Source organism: Corvus cornix, chromosome 26, assembly GCF_000738735.6.
Source record: "Corvus cornix cornix isolate S_Up_H32 chromosome 26, ASM73873v5, whole genome shotgun sequence".
NCBI lineage: Eukaryota > Metazoa > Chordata > Aves > Passeriformes > Corvidae > Corvus > Corvus cornix.
In genome coordinates this window covers 5,187,271-5,207,746 of record NC_046354.1, presented here as the reverse complement: position 1 = coordinate 5,207,746, position 20,476 = coordinate 5,187,271, and the positions used below count along the sequence as shown (strand labels likewise).

Sequence of the window (20,476 nt, the reverse complement as noted above, 5' to 3'; positions counted from 1 at the left end):
TGCCATGAGGGCCCCTGCACTAACTGCTGTGTGTCACACCTGTGCACGGCTGTGTGCACATCTCCAAAGCCACCAGGTCCCCTGTGAACCTCCCAACTCTCTTCAGGACAGCCCAGTGGTGTGATATCTCCCACCCCTCTACAGGGGACAGTGCCCCAGGTACTCACATGTCCAGCCGCTGATTTTGGGTGCTGCTGTCTGGTACTGTCCAGCTGTGGCAGTGGCTTCCAGGGAGTACTCATATCCTGGGGCCAGTCCCGTGAAGGTGAAGTTGTGGGTGTCTCTCCCAAGCGAGGCTGTAGCTGCCACAGTGCCCAGTTGTGCGTGGTACAGGGTCAGTGTGTATCCATCTCTGCCCCCGGCCGTGGCTCCCCAGGCCACGCTCAGCTGGTCAGGATGCCCCGTGCTGAGCCAGCGCAGGGCAGCTGGGGGCAGCGGGCCTGGGGAGGAAACACAGGTCACTGCCAGGAGCCACATCTGGCCTGAGCTCAAGCAGATGCCCCACGTCTGTGCCAAGCCCGTGCTGCAGGAGATGGGTCAGCTCCACCAGGTCCCACGGGCTGGCTGTGACTCTGTGGCAGCTGCTTCCTCCCTGGCTGCTGTCTGAGACTGTGGATCACTGTGGATGGCTGCCAGGGGTGGGGTGTGGCACAGGATCAGGCACAGACTCCTCATGCTACGTCCAGCAGGGAGTAAGCACTGGGTGCTTGCACAGGTGGGAGAGGAAAGCAGGAAGGCTGCACCAGTGTGGTCTCTGACTAAACTGGGAAGGGGAGATCTGGAAAAGAACACCTGGCTGTAAGGAGAGCATCACACTCACGTGTGCAGTGGGTGAGGTTGGGGGTGCTGGCGTGGAAGGGCCCAGCTGTGGCCCTCACTGCCACGCTGTAGCGGGTGCCAGGGCTCAGGCTCCTCAGGATGTGACTCCTGGCATCGCCACCCAGCACCGTGTGCCCGACGGGAGCGCCGGAGGCTGCGTCACCAACATTCACTACGAAGCCTTCTGCCCCTCGTCCCACCACTGCCCAGGACACCACCAGCGCTGAGGCTGCAGGGCTGCTCAGGGTGAGGTTGACAGGGGCCAAGGGATCTGGAAAGCAACATGGAGACAGTCAGTTACCCCCCTGCTCAGTGCTGAGAGCTGCCTGCTGTGCCCAGGGGCCCTCCAGGCGGTGGGCAGGCTGGACCAGAGATCCTCTGGAGAGAAGCTGGGGCACAAAGAGCCAGGCAGGGCACATGACTTTGAGTGTATCGCCCCTGGGGTCTGCAGCTGGATGTGGCAGGGGAGATACCCAGAGCCTCTGGGGTGGATGGGGGGATTGGCTCTGCGTCAGGGATGGAGTGAGGGCAGTGAGCAGAGAGGTGAGACCATTGCATAGAAGCTGTGGGCACAGCTTGGGATGGGGAAGGTGGCAGAGGGTGCTCTGGAAGGCTCAGGTGGAGGCTCACACCAGAGCACTGTGCCCAACCCAACCAAGCAGACTCACATGTCCATTGGGTGACATTGATGGAAGAGGCTTCTAATGAGCCTTTCACAGCAGTGACCTGCACAGCAAACTTGCTGCCTGCCTCCAGGTGAGTCCAGGTGCAGTTCAGGGCATCTGCACTCAAGGTCTGGACCGGAATCCTGCTCTGGGTGCTGAGGCTATACAGAGTGATGCGGTAGTGGTCCCTCCTGCCCGGGGGCTTCTTCCAGGATGTGTAAAGCTCTGAGGAGCTGCCTGGGTTGGTAAGACTCAGGTTTGTTGGTGCAGCAGGAACTGTGAGGAAAAAAAGACACGAGTCAGAGAGGAAAAAATCCACTTCTGAACATGCAGCCATCTTGGTACAAGGAGGCTGTGAGAGGCACGATGTGACTACAGGCCAGCTTCACCAGGAACCAGGCCAGGGTGCCCTCCTCCTCCCCTCCTCTCATTTCCTCTCCCAGGTGCCAACACTGATCCCACTACCCGTGGGTGTCACAGATGCTGACCTGTGCAGCAGGTGATGTTCTTGGGGAGGGAGCGGTAGGGTCCAGCCACTGCCCAGATCCCAACAAGGTAGCACGTTCCTGGTTCCAGCTGTGACACAGTGACATTGGTGCTGTCCTTCCCTGCTTCCAGGGACCTTGGCACTGCAGAAGAGCCCTCCTCAAGCACGCTGAGCAGGTATCCATCCCTGTGCCCAGGAGCAGGCTCCCAGTGCACAGCCAGAGCCCAGGCTGTGCTGACAGGACTGGCAGACAGGGAACGAGGAGGCAGTGGGACTGTGGGAGAGAAACAATGTCACTGGGGACAAACCTGGGGTGCTCAGGACAGACTTTAGTTTGGGAGTGAAGCTGGGAGCTGGAAGACTGTGAGCATCCAGACAATGTGTAAAGGCTGGTGGGAGCAGGGGAGCTGTGTTTCTACCAGTGTAGCCGATGGCAGTCTGAGAGGAGATGCGGTGAGGCCCAGCCTGGGAAATGATCTCCACGCGGTACCGGGACCCTGGCACCAGCCCCTCCAGGTCGAGCTGGGTGACTCCACGGGGGACAGACACATTCCTGATGATGGACAGGGACTCGGCCACTGAGAGCTGTACCAAGTGATCTCTGCCACCTCCGGATTCCACCCAGCTCACGTGCAGCTCCTGGGGTTTCCGGCCAGGCTGCACACTCACGTTAGCCAGGGACAGTGGATCTGGAGGAAAGCAGAGCATGGACACCCATGAGGTGGTGGAGGAGCCACCTGGAGAAGCCAGGGTACAGCCTGCACCTCTGCCCAGGGCTCAAAGAGAAGTGGTGGCACCTGACCACCAGATCTCCTGCTCTACTGGGGGACATGCAATCTGCCTGTGCATGTCCCCAGGGTGCTGCTGGCAGGCAGGTGCCGAGACCACTGAGCTCCCTGTGGGCTGCCCTGCTCCATGGACAGGAAGCAGACAGCCTATACAGGTCTCTGTGCTTCCTCTCTCACATCCCCCTCCCACTAATCCCTGGCTGGCCTTGAGATCACCAGTGGTCTAGGCAGAAGGTTCAGCTTGACTGGGGAAAACCTAAGCTGGGGAAAAGGGTCTTTTGGGGCCCAGCAGCTAGCACACAGTACCTAACCTATGACATGTGCTCTGTCTTCCAGGACAGGGAGCATGCAGGTCTCACCAGAGCCCTCCCTCCACCCAGACAAGTTTGTGTCACTGCTAGTCTTGCAGGCAGTGCCAGGATGTCCCATCCCCGCAAGAGACTGCGAATACTTCTGACTCACATGTCCACTCAGTGGCAAAGTGTGACGAGGATCTGTATGGGCCAGCAAGGACAGTCACCTTCAGGAAGTACTGAGTGCCAGGGGACAGCCCCAGGAATGTGAAGTTGTGGGTGTTTGGCCCCACTGAGATGTTCCTCTGTGCCGCATGGCTCTTGCTGTAGAGCTGGAGGTGGAACTGGTCCACGTCACCAGCAGCCTTGTCCCAGAAGGCCGAGAGCCCCATCGGGCGCCGGGTGTTGGTCAGGGTCACGCCGGCTGGAGCCAGGGGGTCTGAGAGAGAAGAGACACCTGGCCAGTGAGAGCTGGCTGTGGTGTGGGGGCTGCACACCCTTGTCCTGGGCACCCTCCACTGCCTGTGCCTGCTGGGGTTGGGTCAGGAGTCAGCCCTAGCACACCAAATCCAGAGCAGCAGACATGGGAGTGGGTCTCCACCTTCCCCTGGGTGCTGCTTGGAAATGTTTTCTGTTTGGTGATGGGTCCCTCCTGCACTGCAGGTCCTTTTACTTCCAACATGGCTGAATGTGGCTCCAGTTGACCTCCCATTCTGTCTATGCACCCCTGTCCCTGGTTCCCCATCTCTCCCCACCACCTGTGAGCATTCTGCTCTGGTGGGCAGGTGGTGGTTGTGACCTGCAGTAGGGTGAGGTAGGACTGTCGCACTCACACGTCCAGTCGGTGGCCGATCGCACCGGGGATCTGTAGGGTCCAGCCACAGCAGCCATCTCCAGTGTGTACTGTCGCCCAGGGACCAGGTTCTCCAAGGTGACATTCGTCCAGTCATTCCCCACAGTCACATTCCTGACCTGCACCTGGGACTTGGTTTCCCAGAGGGTCCCTGTGTAGCCAGTGCTGCCAGAGGAAACTGCTCTCCAGGAGGCTTGCAGAGAGGTGCTGTGGCCCCCATTGCTGAGGGTCAGCTGCTCTGGGGGCAAAGGGTCTAGAAAAGAAAAGGTCTACAATCACCTGGCAGAAGTGCAACTCCAGATGTGCTGGGGCAGGAGCTCCTTCCCTGGGAGAACCTGCATGCAGGTGCTTTGACCACTGTCACTCCTGCTGACACCCACACACCAGTCTGGCAGGGACTGGGCCAGCACACTTCAAACTGGCACAGAGAAAAAATTGTTCTGGTTCTGGGGCAGGTGGTGGGTGGTGGAGGGGGTGGCTCAAGGCAGTGGCAGCCTGAGTAGCGCCATAGGAGGGTGGGCTGAGGAGAAAGGCACTGGGCTCAGTTGCCCCTTGTGCCTGGTGATTGGCAAACAGAGCAGGGACAGACACATCCAGCAGCACCTCTGCCTCCTCCTGAGCCTTTTGCCCAGTTATTGGATGAAGCTGTAGAAGACGTGTGCTGTCAGTGCCCTGAGGTGTGACATCAGGGGGAAGGGAACCCAGTGGGGATCCAGTGGGAACCCAGGGCTGTGGTACTCACATGTCCAGTTGGAGATGCACCGGGGTGAGGATGTGTAGGGACCAGCCACAGTGCTGACCTCAAAGGTGTAGAGGGTCCCAGGGTGGAGGCCCTCGTAGGTGAAGCTCGTGACACCCCTGAGCAAGGAGCTGTTCTTCACGGGGTGCTCTGCGAGGCTGAGGGCCAGCAGATAGCCCTCCCCCATCACCTCCTCCCAGCTGGCCAGCAAGCTGTGGGGGCTACCCTGGCTGGACAGGCTCACGCCAGATGGAGCTTGTGGTTCTGCAAGGGAAAAGGACAGCACAACACAGGGCAGTGCATCAGGCAGGAAGATTGCTTTCACGAGGTATTTTCTGCTTTTCAGATTGCTCTAGGTGACCCTAGAGCAGAGGGGTTGGACTAGATGATCTCCAGAGGTCCCTTCCAACCCTAACAGTTCTGTGATTCTGTGACACTGCAGTTGTCTCCATCCCACACAGGGGCAGCCGGGGCTGCAGAGAGAGCTCTTAGTGGCCCCAGCACCACAGGCTGGGTGGGTGCCTCCCCACACTGTGTACAGCTTCCATCGTCCCTTCCCGGAGTGGCAGCTCTGGGACAGCACCAACTGTGGCTCCACAAGTCACCCAGGAGAGACTGGGCATGGGGAGATGCTGATCTGAGGGGGCTGATGGTGCTTCCCTGCCCACCCACCCAGCTGTGGTGAGGGGAAGGGGAGAAGCTGGCTGGAACCTGCCGAACACTGAGTCCAGAAGGCACGAAGCAGGATCTGTTCTTGATTTGTGCCTGATGCTGGCACAAACCCTCCCAGGACCTCTGAGCCCACCCTCACCAGGAACCGTGGGGAGGCAGATTTTGCTGCTCCAATCCACAACCTGCTCTTGAGACCAGGTGTCACATGTGCCCTGTCCTTGCGCCTGCCTCCCCCTCAGCCCCCTGCAGGCAGCAGCCCCTTCATCGGGCAGCAGGAACAGCCCAAGGGCCACACATGGGCTTATGCTCACCTGTCCAGGCTACTGTGCTGTGCGCTGATGCCCTGTATGGCCCTGCCACCGCCACCACCTGGACAGAGTACTGCTGGCCAGGGCTCAGCCCGTGGAAGGTGACATGATCGTTGTCCCCACCAACAGAGATGTTCCTTGTTGGAATGCTGTCCTCTCCTTCTCGCAGCGTCACCAGGTAGAAGTCCCTCTGTCCCCCTGGGATACTCCAGCGAGCCTGCAAGGAGTTCTGCTCCTCTGCACTGCTCAGGGTCACATTGCCAGGGCTCAGGGGGTCTGGAAGGGAATAGGATTGTGTGAGTCAGGATTATGGGGTACCCTGTATCCCATATTCTCCTGGGCCTCATTCCCAGCAGGGTTACGTCCAGCCTCAGACATCCTTTTGGAGCGTGCCATCTCCACTCCCCAGCACAAGCATTCCTGGACTAACAAGAGTCCAGACAAAGCTGGCAGCCTTGCTGAGAAATTCCTGAGAGTCTCCCTCCACTCCACTCACATCCCACCATGAGCTTGCTGATATTCCCAGGAACTGGCCTGGACCAAACTCCTGGCCAGACGCCCCTGGCTTGTGTGTCTGGCATGGGGGAATTTTGTTCAGTGGAGTAGGTCAGAGCCGCAGACAGCAACAGCAGGAATCAGCCTCACTCCAGAGCAGAAACAAACCAGCTGGAGCTCTGGAGGCCTTCCAAAATCCCATCTGCACAGTCAGCAGGGAGCAGGCTCCAGCTTCCTGGGCTGGCAGGTGGAGCAGGAAGAGTTGGAGACTTGACACCTGGTGGCACCAGGTCCTCCCAGCGTGCACCTGACCAGTGTCTGGCCAGTGCCAGGACAAGTCACTGGCCACAGCAGCTCTGAGTCTGCAGCTTGGCACCACCATCATTTGAGGGCCAACGCTACCTTGGTGTTCAGTGTGAACCTACTCTGCCCTCTCTATTTCCCTCCTGGTTTTTCTGGAAACATCTGGGAGAGCAAGTTCAGGACTGGAACTTTTTACTGTGCTGTGGACATGGTGTCACTAGCGAAGTCCCCCTCTTCCAGGGTCCTCATCAGTCTGAGGCCGGAGCAGAGAGTGGGCTGGGGGAATGGTGCAATAGTCCCCACACTGTTTTGACCTGCCAGAGGCTCCTGGATTCCTTGGCTGTATTTGCACAGCACCCATCATGTTGGGAACATCCACCAGGATGAGTTTATTAGGTGCTACCACAACACGTCCTTGACAGCAATCAAAGAGCACCAAAAATCCATTTCATAGAATCATAGAATTGTGGAATAGTTTGGATTGGAAAGGATCTTAAAGCTCATTCATTCCAGCCCCTGCCCTGGGCAGGGACACCTTCCACTATCCCAGGTTGCTCCAAGCCCTGTCCAACCCAGGCTTGGACACTGCCAGGGATGGGGCAGCCACAGCTGCTCTGGGCACCCTGTGCCAGGGCTTCATCACCCTCACAGGAAAGAATTTCTTCCTAAAATCTAATCTAAATCTCTCACATTTTAGTTTAAAACCCTTCACCTCTTGTCCTATCACTGTCTGCCCATGTGAAAAGTCTTTCTTGCTTTTCTATAAGCCCCTCCAGAGGCCTCCAGTTCAAACCAGCTCAACTGCTGCCCCCCTGCCCCATTTTTTCTGCTGCTCTTGTACAGCCCTGAGGCACATGAGGGCCAAGCCCCAGCAGCACTGAACACCAGTGGGATCTGCTGCCCTTCCATCCTTCTCCTTGGGGAGAGATCACAGGCTGCTCCCACTGCATCCCAGGGGGAAGCAGGCCAGCACAGGGAATCCACCTGCTGAAGGGATTCACTGGCCCCACTACAGCAGTACCCCAGAGCTGGGTCCTGGAGCAGCTTTCAGCCAGGTCCAAGGAAGATCACCCTGTGCACCCGAGACTCTGGCAGGAGGCCTTTGGATTCAGAGGCTGGACCAGAGGCAGGGAGAAAGCTGGGGTCACCAAGTTCATACTCACATGTCCAGGCAGTGGCATTGGGTCCCACTGCGGTGTGGGACCCAGCCATGGCGCTGAGCCCCAGCCAGTACTGAGTGCCGGGGTGGAGATGCTGGAAGGTGTAGCTGGTGAGGCCCCTCCTGGCCGACAGGGTTGTGCTGACCTTTTGGGTGAGGAGGTTGCGGAGCTCGAGGTGAAGCCAGGCAGCCCCTGCAGCACCTGCCCAGGAGGCGACAAGGCTGGTGCTGGAACCCGGGCTGAGCCTCAGCTGGGTGGGGATGGAGGGAGCTGAGGGGAAGAGCAGGACACAATGAGGCTCAGCACTGGGGCCGGTGGTCCCTGGACCCTCCTCTCTCCCCAGGGGCCTCTGTGCCCACAGTTGCTCTCTATGGCGTGGGGGCTGAAGGTCTGGTAGGGGACTACCCTCCCGTGCCCCCTCCCATGCAGGTTGGGGGGCCCTTGGGGTCCCTCCATACTGTCATGTTCTTTCAGGCTGCAGGGCAGAGGGGTGGCAGACTGGGTAATGCAGCACTCCTGCAGCTCTCAGCAGCCAAGAGATCCAGGACCCCCAGACTGCGTCCCTCCCTTGGGAACACACAAACCCAAGCTGTGGGTGCTGCAAGGCAGGCCCAAGTTTTCCCCTGAAACACTCCAGCTGCTCCCCACCATACACAAGTTCCCCATCCAAAGCCTGGAGACCTCCTCTCCTCACCAGCCCAGCACATGTGCTGCATCCTTCCTGCCAAACCCCTTCTACCACCCCTTCCTCCTTGGGCAGGCACACCCATCCTTCCCTACCTGTCCACTGGTGGATACTGGTGCTGGCCTGGCTGGTCCCAGCCAGCGTGCTGACCTTCAAGGCATACTCGCTGCCAGCCAGCAGCCCGTCGAAGAGGAAGGTGGAGGTGCTGGGCAGGAGGGACACGTTCCTCACCAGGGTCTGGGAGTCGCTGTGCCACAGGGCCAGGCGGTACCCGTCACGCTGGCCGTGCCCATGTGCCCAGGCTGCTCGCAGCGAGGCAGAGCTCCCGCCGCTGCTCAGGCTCAGGTTGCGGACAGCTGACGGACCTGCATCGGACATGGCACAGGCACTGCTGGCTGCCTGCCTGGGGGTGCCTGACCTGGCAAGCTGCTCACAGGCTGGTGGAACTTGCCTTTGCCTGGTGAGGTGCTGCCAGCCAGCTTCACAGGACCCAGTCACAGAATCACAGGATGGTTTGGGTTAGAAGGGAACTTAAAGCTCATCTAGTTCCACCTCCCACCATGGGCAGGGACAACTTCCATCAGACCAAGCTGCTCCAAGCCCCGGCCAACCTGGCCTTGGACACTTCCAGGGATGGGGCAGCCACAGCTTCTCTGGACAACCTGTGCCAGGGCTTCATCACCCTCACAGGGAAGAATTTCTTCCTAAGATCTGATGTAAACTTCTCTTCTGCCAGTTTAAAACTCTTCCCTCTTGTCCTGCCACCATCTGCCCACATAAAAAGTCCCTTTCTCAATTTTCAAATCCCCTTTAGGTACTAAAAGGCACTTCAAGGTCACCCTGGAGCCTTCTTTTCTCCAGGCTGAACAACCCCATCTCTCTCAGCCTGTCTCCAGAGCAGAGAGGCTCCAGCAAGGATCCCTGAAGCACAGCCCCATCACCTCCCTCACTGCTCACCAGCCTCCCATGGGCTGTGTGGGTTGCACCATCCCCTTGGATCAGTCTCAGCAGTTACTCTGAACTGAGCAGGGAGGCTTGGTCAGGGCCAACATATAAAGGCGAAGCAATCATCACCTGGAAGCTTACCTGCTGCCAGGTCCTCTGTTCCTGCTAGCCCTGTGGATCCTGCCACCTGCCTTTCTATGAGAACCAGCTTCTGCTTCCGCCACTGCTGCCTGACACCAGCCCTTGCACTGTCCAATCTCCTCCCTCCAGCTCTACTCTCCTTTGCTAGGTTTCCCACCTTCACCTGCACTGATTTACTCAATGATCTTCTGGAGAGGTGCAGGCAAGGGCTGCCATCCCCACCTGAGTCGTAGAGCCACCAGCCCTGTCCCCTTCCCCAGCCCTTGGCACAGAGCAAGGCCTGGGGGTGAGCAGTGATTGACAGAGACGTGCCAAAAGTGTGGAGCAGATGCTCCTTCCTTGTAGCTATTTCTAGACCTCCAGGCATGACATTTTCCACCCCTCAGCTCTCTGCAAGCCACATCACGGGCTGGTCCATCATTAGCTCCGTTATTGTAGGAGAAGATACAGCATGAACCCAGCCCATATAAAGTGCAGGGGCAGGACCCTTCCTCCACAAGGAAGAGGGAATGACCCCTGGGACTCTGGGGACCAAGGAAGGACCCTGGTTCTTGTGAAAGTGAGGAAAAGCCCAACGACCCCACAAACTAGTAGGACTCCAAACAGCACAACGATGCAAACAGCACAACACCCTCCAAAGCAGCACAACGATCACTGGTAGGAGCACTGAGATGAGCCCTTACTTGTCTGTGCTGTGATGGTCTGGCTGGTGGTGCCCATGCAGGCCAGCACGGCTGTCACCTCGATCTCGTAGCGTGTGCCAGGGGTCAGCTCATGGAACCAGAAGCTGGTGGCGTTGGGTCCAGCAGACCCATTCTGCAGCAGCGTGCCTGACTCCAGGGAGGAGAGGGCAAGCAAGTACCCCTTGGCACCTCCCTCTGGCTCATCCCAGGACAGAAGGAGGGAGTCTGACCGGTCGTGGTCACTCACACTGACATTCAGGAGGGTGCCTGCAGGGGCAAATCCGAAACCCTCAGCAGGGAGTGGTGGTGCTGGGTGCCAGCCTGCAGGGCCAGCTCCCAGCCACCCACCCTTGCTGGGTACACCAGGCAGTGGCCACCACCCCGACCCCGAGGGCTCTGAACAGCCTTTGGCAAACACAAGAATGTTCAGAAACCTTCATGGACTCAGGTCAAAGGAAGCTGTCAAGGGAAGCTGTCAAAGAGATGCTCCTAAGCATGGAGCATCTGCTCCACTGGAGAAAGACCAGAAGGCTTCAGGTCATCATGTGCTTTGTCCAGAGAGTCCTTGTTTAAGGCAGAGAAGTTCCCTGGCTGGGTATAATCCATTGCTCACCACCTGTGTTGGCTTGAGCCCCCCAAAAAGATGTTGAAGGCTCTGGGTCCACCATGGAGAAGCAAGACAGTGGCCAGTTGGGGGGCAGGATGGATATGGCAGGGGGGCCATTCTGCTCCCTGCAATAATCTCTGCCTCTGTGTGGGCTCTGACAGAGAAGGGGGCAAAGGCTGCTTTGGGGGGACCCAGACAATGAGTTGCCTCCGTCCTGCCCAGTTCAGAGGTGACATGGGAAGAGTGGGACACTGCACACATGGAGGAAATGTGGGACCAGACTGGCCCCAGCCCGTGCTGAGGTGTGTCCCTGCCTTGCTTGTGCTGCAGCAGCCAGGTCAGTGCACTGGGGCTGTGGGGCCAGTGCTGTGGCATCCCAATGGAGAGTGTCTGGGGACAGGGAAGTGGCAAACTGGGCTTGGCCTAATTGGTGGGTCAGTGGCCGAAACTGCTATTGAATTCCTGCCCTTAAAGCCGCTCAGGAACCACCTACACAACAGGAGCCAGGCAGAGCCTGTCTGTCAGGGCCAAGCTGGCAGAGTGACCAGGGCAGGGTCCATCTCTGCCTCCCAATGCCTCCAGCAGATTGTTACACACCCCCATCCTCAGCCTTGCTGTCAGTCATGGAATCATTTAGGTTGGAAAAGCCCTTTAAGATCATTGAGTCCAACTGTTCCCCCAGCACTGCCAAGTCCAGCACTAACCCGAGTCCCCAAGTGCCACATCCATGAGCTCTCTGTGGCTCTCAGCCTTTGGAAAATGCCAAGAGAGCTCTAGTGCTAATAAGACATTTGTGTAATAATTAGCACTTAAAATTTATGGTGTACAACACGTTATGACAGGCTTACATAGGGTCTGGCAGGGAGACAGCATGAACCAAGCACAATGACTGCCCCAGAGGTCTGCCCAGGGGCACCCTTTCCACAGCCAGGGAGGAGCAGTGGGGTGAGCCTGGGGCAGGGACACCTTTGGCACGGATCAGGAGCTGTGTGTGTCTTTCCCAGAGCTGAACACTTCCAGAACCACATGCAACTTCTGTTCCATGCAATGCTGTGGTTTGGAGCCTGCTGGTGAGGGCAGAGGGACCAGAGGACATCAGATGGGACACAAATAGGGGCATGTAGTGTCCCTGGGAAAGGCCTTCTCAGTGCCATCCCTGAGAAATTCAAGTTCATGTTTAGGATCAGACTGCTTAGGAAGGGTTGGCTGAATGTAGCTGGGTGCCCATGAGTGAGGTGTCTGTACCTGGGCCAGCTGCCCTGGACTACCCTCGCTGTCAGCAGACACCCAGAGCACCAGGCACAGCTGAGCTCCTCCTGAAGGCAACCCACAGGTCTGTGTCCTGCCTGGAGTTCAAGCAGGGATGGTTTGTTACTGCAGGCTCTTTCTTATCTCCTGAAGGTATGAGTTCTCAACCTAGGCTTCTCTGCTTGAGTTTCCAGCAGCTTCACTGCCTGCCTCCCTCTGTCACCTTCCTCACATCTGCAGCACAAATGTACCTGAACTGGGCCAGAGGCCCGTGACCCCAGCACTGCTCTCATGTTCCCACTAACCCCATCGCAGACAGCCACATCCAGGTACACCCCATGCCCTGACAGGTGCCTGTGGATCATCCAGGTGATTTCTCACTGGCATAGGCTGATGCCATGTGGGCACTGTGCTGACTCCCGGCCCACAGCAGCTGTGGGGCTGCCTTACAGACTCTGATCCTACCCAGGCAACCCCAAGGCTCTGAGCAGGGCACCTATGGCTGAGCCCACCTGGTGTTCTGTGGAAGCAGGGAGCTTTGGAGCCTTGTCCATCTCTCACAGTGCCCCCATACAGATGGGACTGACTCTCCCCCTTCCCTGGGCATGATCTGTAGCTCGTAGTTAGCCTAAAGCAGAGTATTTACAAAGCTACTCAACTCCAAGAGTGGTCCAGCACATCTGCTCATCTCACCACTCCAGGTACCAAGACCATCCCACCCCTCTCAGCCTGGGAACCTCGTTCCTGTGTCTTACCTCTTTCACCTCGTGCATCCAGCCCTGCCTGTGCTGTGTGGTTGCATCCATCACCCTGGGGGATTGAAGGTGTCAAGTGAGAGAGGGGCAGGATGGGGGGGGAGGCTGAGCTGAGACCAACAGCTGGGAGAGGTGCCCGTGCCAGGCCAGGGGTCAGGCTGGCCAGGCATGGGTCCCACCCTGACATGGCATCTGTGGGCTGTGACCCCTTTTCCTAGGAGAGACTGGGTCACTTCTCACACCTCTCTTAGCCACGGCAGGGAGACAGACTTGGCAGATGCAGCTTGTGGGCTGCCCTGGCCTTTTGCACGGGTCCTGGGGCTGCAGACCAACACGGGGCCATGCCCACAGGGGAAGAGGCCACCAAACCAGCCAGAGCACAGGAGAAGATCTGGAGAGGGAGGGAAGGAGCGAGCTCTGGACAGGGCCTGGCAATCTCATTCCCTCTACACCTCCTTCCCCACCACGGGGAGAGCATGGATGGACCACAGACTCCAGTTCAGCTGCCACCCCCCACGGGCAGAACAGAGCCCCCGGAGCCCCCAACACCTTGACCGGCAGCGGGGACACCCGTTCTCTCACAGCCTGCTCCCAGCAGGGTGTGCCCGGCTTTGGACTGGCGTCAGTTCCCCCCACGTTAAAGGAAATGTCTCCTGCCCACTCCCTGTCCTGCAACAAGCCACAGCAGAACTAGCATGTTCCTGGCGTTCTTTCCCCTCGGCTCTGCGGGCGGACTCATTCCGACTCCTCACCGATCGCGGGGCTTTTGGGAGAGAAGAGCGAAGCGGATGGGGACCCTTGGGAACAGCAGCCGGGCCACTGCCGGGCGAGGAGCGGCGCAGCCACGGCAGCAGGGACACGCTGCGGTCCCGGGAGCTGGGGCGAGGGGCAGCGGGGACAGCGGGGGCAGCGGCTCTCGGAATAGAGAACGCCGCTGATGGGGCGCAGCTGCACGGCCAGAGAGAGGCACCCGCAGTCCCGCGTCCTTCCCCGGCGGGGCAGCCCCTCGCGGCAGCGAGCTGCGGCCAAGAGCTGCGGAGCCAAAGAGGGGGCTGGGGAGTCAGGCGCTTACCTCTGCCAGGGTCCCTGGGAGCCGCGGCACCCACAGCACCAGCAGCGGGAGCAGCAGTGACCTCATGGGGGACCTGGTGGCTGCAGATCAGAGGGATGACAAGTTGGGGAGGGAGTGGGGGGGAAGGCAATTTCTTAGCAGTGGCTGTCCCCAGCCAGCCCCTTCTCCCACGGCTGCCAGGAGTCGCGTCCCCACGTGCTTTCCGAGCGCAGGTGGCAAGATAACATCAGTGGGGACCGGCCAGCGCTTGGCACCTCGGCCGGGCCCGCTGTCCCTGGGCAGGGGCAGAGCTCGCCTCCGGCCCGGGAGAAGCCCAGCAGGGGCGGCTGCCTCTCGCCGGGAGCATTTGCTGTTGTCCCCGCGGGTCCGTGTCCTCTGAAGTGACTCCGCAGCTGGCCCGGAGAGAGCGGCTGCGGGCAGAGCTGCCGGCTGGGGTGGGGGGCTCGCTGCTGGCCGGGGGCTCAGGGAACCTCGCTGCGGCGGGGGCTCTGCGGGACTGGAGCCCTCTCTGGCATCGGCAGGAGCTCCGGGAGCTGCAGCGGAGGGGCGGGAGGAGCGGGAGGGGAGGAGACAGGACTGGCGGCTGATGGCGGCCCCAGGCTGGGAGGGAGCGCCCGAACCAGCCCCCAGCGCGGGGAGGGAGGGAAGGAGGGCGCAGCGAGCAGCTGGGATGGTGCAGGGGGCGACGACACGAGTGTGGCCGCGGGTGCTGTGCCCCCCGGCTCTCTGTGTGCCGCACCCTCAGACACCCTTCAGCTCTGTGGGCATTCATTCCTGCGCAGGTGCGGCCGGGGAGCGGGGGTTTGGGTACGCCGAGGGCAGGGATTGGGGGTGTTTCTGTGCCGTGCCCCCGCAGGCTGCGGCGGGCGGAGCGCGCACTGTGGGAGACTCCTGGGAGTGGCATCTGGCGGGCACAGAGGTGCCCGAACCACGCTTCGCCCTTCTGAGGGGGTGGCTGTGCCCTGTGCCCGGGTGGGTAGGCGCTGTGCTTTGGGGGTTGCCTGGGGATCAGGCTGTGCCCCCGGGCTGCGTGCAGGGCCGTGCTCTGCGGTGTCTGTGCAATGCGTGGCAGAATGCCAGCTCTCATTCAGAGCAGAGATGCCATTGGCTTCACATCAGCGCTGGAGATCTGGGACAGTGCTGGAAGAGGTTCAGTGATGCATCAGTCCGGAAGCCAGTACAGCCTTTGTGGCCGTGGGAGTCTGTCCCAGTGGCCAGCACGGCCACCTATGGGGGTTATTCAAACTCTGCTCATTACTGTGAGCCACCGAGCTGTCAGAGTAGGACACATCCCCCACCTGTCCTTTGGAACACCAAAATCCCTCGACAAAAGACTCAGAAGTTTGTCAGGTGGGACCTGTGACAGACAGAACAATCCCCAGTATCTGGACAAAGACACGGAAAAGCTCCAGCTCTGCATGCAATTGAGAGGAGAGGGGGACACAGGGGACCTGGTCTAGGACCCATCTCCAACCCCGCGTCCATACCCCAACCCTTCTGACAACCCCCAGGCTGATGGAGCCAGCTGGGAAAGGGGACTGAGAACATGAATCCCCTTCCCTTTGCATGGGCGACAGTTAATTTCCCAGGTCCTGGCCAAATGGGACTGGTGCCAGGAGTCCGGGGCCGTGGTCACAGTCACGTTTCTGCAGAGGTCCCTGCCTGGAGTGGGCTGAGGATAAAGGAGCCCTGGCCCCGCAGCCCAGCCCAGCAGTGAGGCTTGTTTGTCACTGCTGTCTAGGACTCAGATGTCCCCCAGCAGAAAGGTACAGCCCTACCACCAGAGCCTCTTCGTGTCACTCTGTCTCCAGACCTACCCTTCCCCTGCACCCTGAACACAGAGATCAGGGTGGGAGCAGAAGGCAATGCCTTGGCTCCAGCACAGGCAAGATTTTTAACCCTTAATGCCCACATCTCGAAGGGCTGAATGCCAAAAATGCCGTGGGTGCATCTGCTTAAGTGATGGATGCCCAAGGTAAGAGCTCTGGCTCTTAGAGATCCCCTGATAAGCATTTGGGACTGACATCCATTAGCACGTGGCATTATCAACCAGTGACACAGCCAGCTCTGGGATACCCATCCCTGCTGCTGGACACTGGCATGATGGGCAGCTGGCCACCCCCCCTCACCTGAGTGCCAGGTGAGTGCTCACAGGTACTGGGGGTGAGGTCCTCCAGCCCCTGAGATGGAGTACCTCCCAAGAAATGAGACAGGGGGAGATTTGGGCCTGATTGCTGCTGTCTCCAGTGGGCTGGGGACTGTTTTTAAAGGCCCCTTTCCAGAGCTGGGCAGCTGCAGCCAGCTGGGAGGAGACTGAAGCTCCTCGCTGCAGTGAGGGTTTGCCAGGTTTACCCAGGGGCCCAGGGCAGGATCAAGGAGGTTACAGCTGGCTGGTCCCCAAAACATGTTTGCAAAGAGGCTTTCAGTGGATGTCCATTGTGGGGTGCAGGCTGCCAGCACAGGTGACAGGGTTGTTTGCTCCCATGAGCAGCCTGGAGGGTCACCTGGAGAGTGGCTGGGATAGAGGCAGTGCAGGCAGCGCTGGGGACTCTGGTGTCCCTCGAGTGTGGCAGGTGATGGCAGAGCTGAATTCAAGGAGCCCCTGGCTGATGAAGCAGGGGCTGGCGGTGAGGATGGAGGGCCTTGCTGGGCTGAGAATTGTGACCCAGGGACATGGGACAGAAGGGAACCTTGATTATGAAGGAAAGCCCTGGAAGAAGATGTTGCATCCCCCACTGTCAAAGGGAGTGTCCCCTGCAGTGGTGGCACAGACAGGAGGTTTTCCCAGACTACAGAGTCAAGGTGGGGCTCCTGCAGCTTCAAAGCATACCAAAGAGCAGCTCCAGGCCAACAAGAGGACAAACCCAGCCACTGGAGTCCTGGGACATTCCAGCTGGGTTGTGCCTGCCCGGCCCAGCTGGAGAGAATCTGTGCATACTTACTGCACCTGCCTGGGCACAGCCTCTGTGCCCCTGCACCAGCCTCTCTGCAAAGCCAGCAGAGCTGCATCTCCAGCTCTGGCCACAACCTCTGCTGCTGCAGCCCTGCACGGGGGCACAGCTCCACCATGGAAGCAGTTTCTCTGGACACTGGCTTGCCCTCAGAGCAAAGGGTCTGTTCTGCCTGCTCTGCTCTCTGGGCTGGGCAGCCAAGCAGGGACTCCTGGAACACAATGTCTGTTCTCTCGGATCTTGCTGCCACACTGTGCCACTGCTCCGCACCTCCCCAGCCAGGGGAGAGCTAACCTCACTTGGCATGAGGATGGGCTTGGGGGGTGCCTTGCTGCCCCCCAGGATGGGATTGGCCTCTGAGCATGAACCAGGAAACATCCCAGCAGCTTTTGCAGCCTCTGCCTATCCTAGTGGCACAGCGAACTGTCACCCCCTGCCATGGGAACACATGTTTATACCAGCCCTGCTGATTTAACCTCGGGTCCCAGTGGCTGTGCTCCCTGAGCTCAGGGAGTTTGGGCTGTGGCTGCAGTGGAAACAGCCCAAAGCACTGTTGGGAGCTGAGCCCAGGGCCTGTCCCTGGCGCTGCAGGGCTCAGCAGCCTCCACACGGGACTGAAGCTGCTCATGCTGTGCCAGCACTGCCTCCCCCACGGCCACCCCAGTGACACCATGCCACCTCAGGTAGGGACACAGAGAGAGGGAGCCCTCCTTCGGCTGGGGATACCAGATCTCCCCTCCAATCACCCTTGATAGTGAAGCCTTCAGCTGTGCCAAACCCAAACACAACTGCAGAAGGTTTCTCCACCCAGCAGCTGGAACCAGGCCTGGAAACTCAGGGGCTGCCGAGTCATCACATTTTCCGCGAAGCAGTGAGCGCTACCGCAAGGCGCAGGGGGATGGGGACGCCCCGCTGGCCGGGATGGCTGCAGAGCTCGGCTGGCCAGGGCTGGGAGGGGACTGGGGCTCTGCAGCCAAGCCACTGCCTCTGGCAAGCGGCAGAGCCTCAGCACGGGACATGCTCATGCCCTGTGCTCCAGGGGGATCATCCAGGAGCAGAGATGGGAAAGGGGGCCCCCGACAGCATGCCTGTCACTGTGGTGTCAGGTCTTGCTTATGCTGAGGTGAGGGACAACAGCCACAGTGCAGTGGCAAAGGTCCTGCCTGGCAAAGGCTCTGGGCTGTCCTCCCGAGCAGAGCCAACCCCAGAGCAGAGTAGAGCAGGGTGCACCCACTTCGCACTCCATGCACTGGCCTTCTCTCCAGGTGCCCTGGGCATGGAGCTGGCAGCACTGGGTTTGTCCCTGCTGAGGCATCTCCCAGACTTGAGCATGGTCCTGCACACCTGGTGGGAGTTGAGGCCTCCCTGAGAAGCACCTGCTCAGGTGAGGATGGGCAGGGTGGACAGCAGAGTGCCCGCCTCGCCCAAGGGTCCCAGTTGTGTCACAGGGTCTGTGCGAGGTGACAGTAGCAGGTGATACTCCCAAGGCTGGGCACGGGCAAAGCCTTGCAGGGCCCCTGCCAGGGGGGCGGCATGTGGCTGAGGACACTCCCACAGGGACTCAGCCTACCACTCAGAGGGCACAGCCATGACCTGGTGCTGTGGGCAATGCTGTCACTGCACAGAAGAGCCTCTGCTGCTGTCTGAACATGCAGCCCTGATGTCTCCGTGGGAGCTCTGCCATCCCTCCCTGGGCAGGATTCTGCGCATCCAACCTGGCACCCTACGACAACATATGCCCAGGGGTCCCATGATATGGGGTACTGGTGCCACTGGGATTGGGCTGGAAACAGCTCTGGGGCTCCTGTCCTGCCTCAGCCCAACAACAACCCTTTGGTCCCTATCCCTCAGTCCCTCCCAGTGCCCACCAGCACTGTGAACTGCCCCAGGCCACAGTTTCTTCCCTTTGCCACTCTGAGGTGCTGAGTGCTGCCCAGGGCTGCGAGGGAGGAACGAGAGGAACAGGCTGCTCCGAGGGCAGAACCTGCAGAGGATGCAGGTGCTGCTGGGACCTCTCGCTTTGCAAGGTTCACACGCCATGGTTCTCCAACGCTAAACCCTAGAGCATGGGGATGCTCCTTCTCCAACCCCGTGCAAGTATTTAGTCATTCCCACATGGAGCCCTGCCAGCACCGCCGCTGCCTCCTGCCCCACGCTTTGATACCTTGGAACCCTTCCCATTTTGCAGAGGCAGGAGGGCAGGCAGGCAGTGGCGGACATCACCCCCTGCAGGGCAGGGCACAGCCACACTGTCCGGGCTGATGGACAGCCAGGAGTGGCAGGAGTGACTCTGTTACCATCACCTGGGTGATGCTCTTCGCTCCCCCCACTCGCTGCTGAAGCCCTGGCAGCTGAGCCCGGGATGCCTGCGGGTTCGAGCCAGGCGCCTCGCAGAGCTGGGAGCGCAGGGCTGCGGTGACTCAGAGCACGCCCAAAGCCGGCAGAGCAGGGCAGACCTGCTCTGCACCCCCGGGGTGTGGGTGCCGCCCCTGGGGCTGAGCAGGCTCCGCTTCCCCTGGCCAAGCAACAGGCACCCGCTGGGGAGGGCTGAGAGCAGCCTGGACAGTGCTGGCCCCAGATCTACTGTGAGTATTGCTGGGGCAACACCTGGCTCCAGAATCACCCACCCAGTAACCAACAGCCTGTGCAATCCCGTGGGACTCTGCTCCCACCCTGTGATGCAGTGCCAGCACAGGCTGGCAGTAAGGGTGCCCGATGCTGCAAGGATGCCGTGCACACGACGCCAAGAAGCCACAAAGCAGCTCCCAGTGCCCACTTGTGCCGCACCGTGCCGAGGGGCCCAGCACCAGATTCCCCCGTGCAGGCACAGCCACCGAGTGCCAGGCTCTGCTCCTGGCACAGCCGTGCTCGGAGGCTGCCCATCCCCTGCCGCCTTTCCCGGGGCTGTGGCATCAGATTTGCCCTGCACCTTTCCCTGCTGCACACATCCTGGCTTCAACCATGCATCCGGGAAGAGGGAGAGGGACAAAGAATGGGAGTCGTACCTCAGCTGGTGGGTGTCCCTGGCGTGGTCCACAGCCCGTTCCTGCGCGCCTGGCGCGTGCGGTGTCAACTTGGCACGCTCACACTTGCCCGTTTACTCTGCTTGTGCACGGCCCTGACGTTCAAGTCTGGGCTGGACCGGCGGGAAGGCCCGCCTGGGCTCGCCCAGCTCTCAGCTGCAGGATGCTGGGGAGGAGGGATCAGCTGGACAGGGATGTCTCCTGTGGCCCCTTGAGAGCAAGGGTCTGCACTCTGGAGCAGGAGCTGTGTGCCAACGCTGCAGGTTGGGCATGGCTCACTTCTCCCCGCACCTTGCCAGAGTTTGTCCCACATGCTGTGGGTTCAGCCAGGTGCTGGGGACCCTTGGTCATGGTGAGCATCCCCTCGTGCTGCCGCTGCAAGGAGGAACAGGGAGAGCCCCAGGACAGTGATGAAGTCAGCACAGGCATCCAGCCCATGCCCCAGCCCTGAAGGTGTCTGAGGGTTGTGATTGCCAAAGGCTTTGCTGCCCTGAGCCCCATCAGACCAGGCACCATCCTGGCCCCTCAGTCCCTCATCAGGAGGGATGGAGAGGAGCTGGCGCATTGGCTCAAGAGGTGCAGAGCATTCCAAGGGCTTGTCCAGAATGGCACTTATCCTTGCCCTGGGGAACGGGTGGCAGCTGCTCCCAGGGGGAAAGGAGAAGGGTCTTGCCAGTGGGTTTGGGGGAGAGCTGGAAGCAGGTCCCAAGGTGCTCCTGCTCCCATCTCGATGGCTGCAGCCGGAGGAGGTGCAATAGCCATGGCACTGAGTGTGACAACTCCT

General features: G+C 60.0%; 1 protein-coding gene across 4 annotated transcripts in view; it reads right to left on the bottom strand.

The window, feature by feature from the left end:
• Positions 1 to 19,779, bottom strand: part of LOC104692570 (receptor-type tyrosine-protein phosphatase V-like) — a 40,731-nt gene extending 20,952 nt beyond the window's left edge. The window contains exons 1-15 of one of the 4 annotated variants that reach the window (XM_039565143.1): positions 19,675 to 19,779; positions 13,719 to 13,798; positions 12,647 to 12,701; positions 10,037 to 10,303; positions 8,363 to 8,632; positions 7,586 to 7,852; positions 5,628 to 5,900; positions 4,648 to 4,908; positions 3,886 to 4,158; positions 3,222 to 3,491; positions 2,391 to 2,660; positions 1,973 to 2,245; positions 1,488 to 1,760; positions 821 to 1,090; positions 168 to 440 (exon numbers count right to left, since the gene is read on the bottom strand). In XM_039565143.1, coding sequence (XP_039421077.1) covers positions 168 to 440; positions 821 to 1,090; positions 1,488 to 1,760; positions 1,973 to 2,245; positions 2,391 to 2,660; positions 3,222 to 3,491; positions 3,886 to 4,158; positions 4,648 to 4,908; positions 5,628 to 5,900; positions 7,586 to 7,852; positions 8,363 to 8,632; positions 10,037 to 10,303; positions 12,647 to 12,701; positions 13,719 to 13,784 — 3,361 coding nt within the window. In that variant the 5' untranslated portion in view covers positions 13,785 to 13,798; positions 19,675 to 19,779. Of the gene's footprint in view, positions 1 to 167; positions 441 to 820; positions 1,091 to 1,487; positions 1,761 to 1,972; positions 2,246 to 2,390; positions 2,661 to 3,221; positions 3,492 to 3,885; positions 4,159 to 4,647; positions 4,909 to 5,627; positions 5,901 to 7,585; positions 7,853 to 8,362; positions 8,633 to 10,036; positions 10,304 to 12,646; positions 12,702 to 13,718; positions 14,285 to 19,674 lie in introns of those variants that run through there. The other 3 variants (XM_039565146.1, XM_039565145.1, XM_039565144.1) reach the window with 3 other exon arrangements.
• Between the last annotated feature and the right edge of the window lie 697 nt (positions 19,780 to 20,476).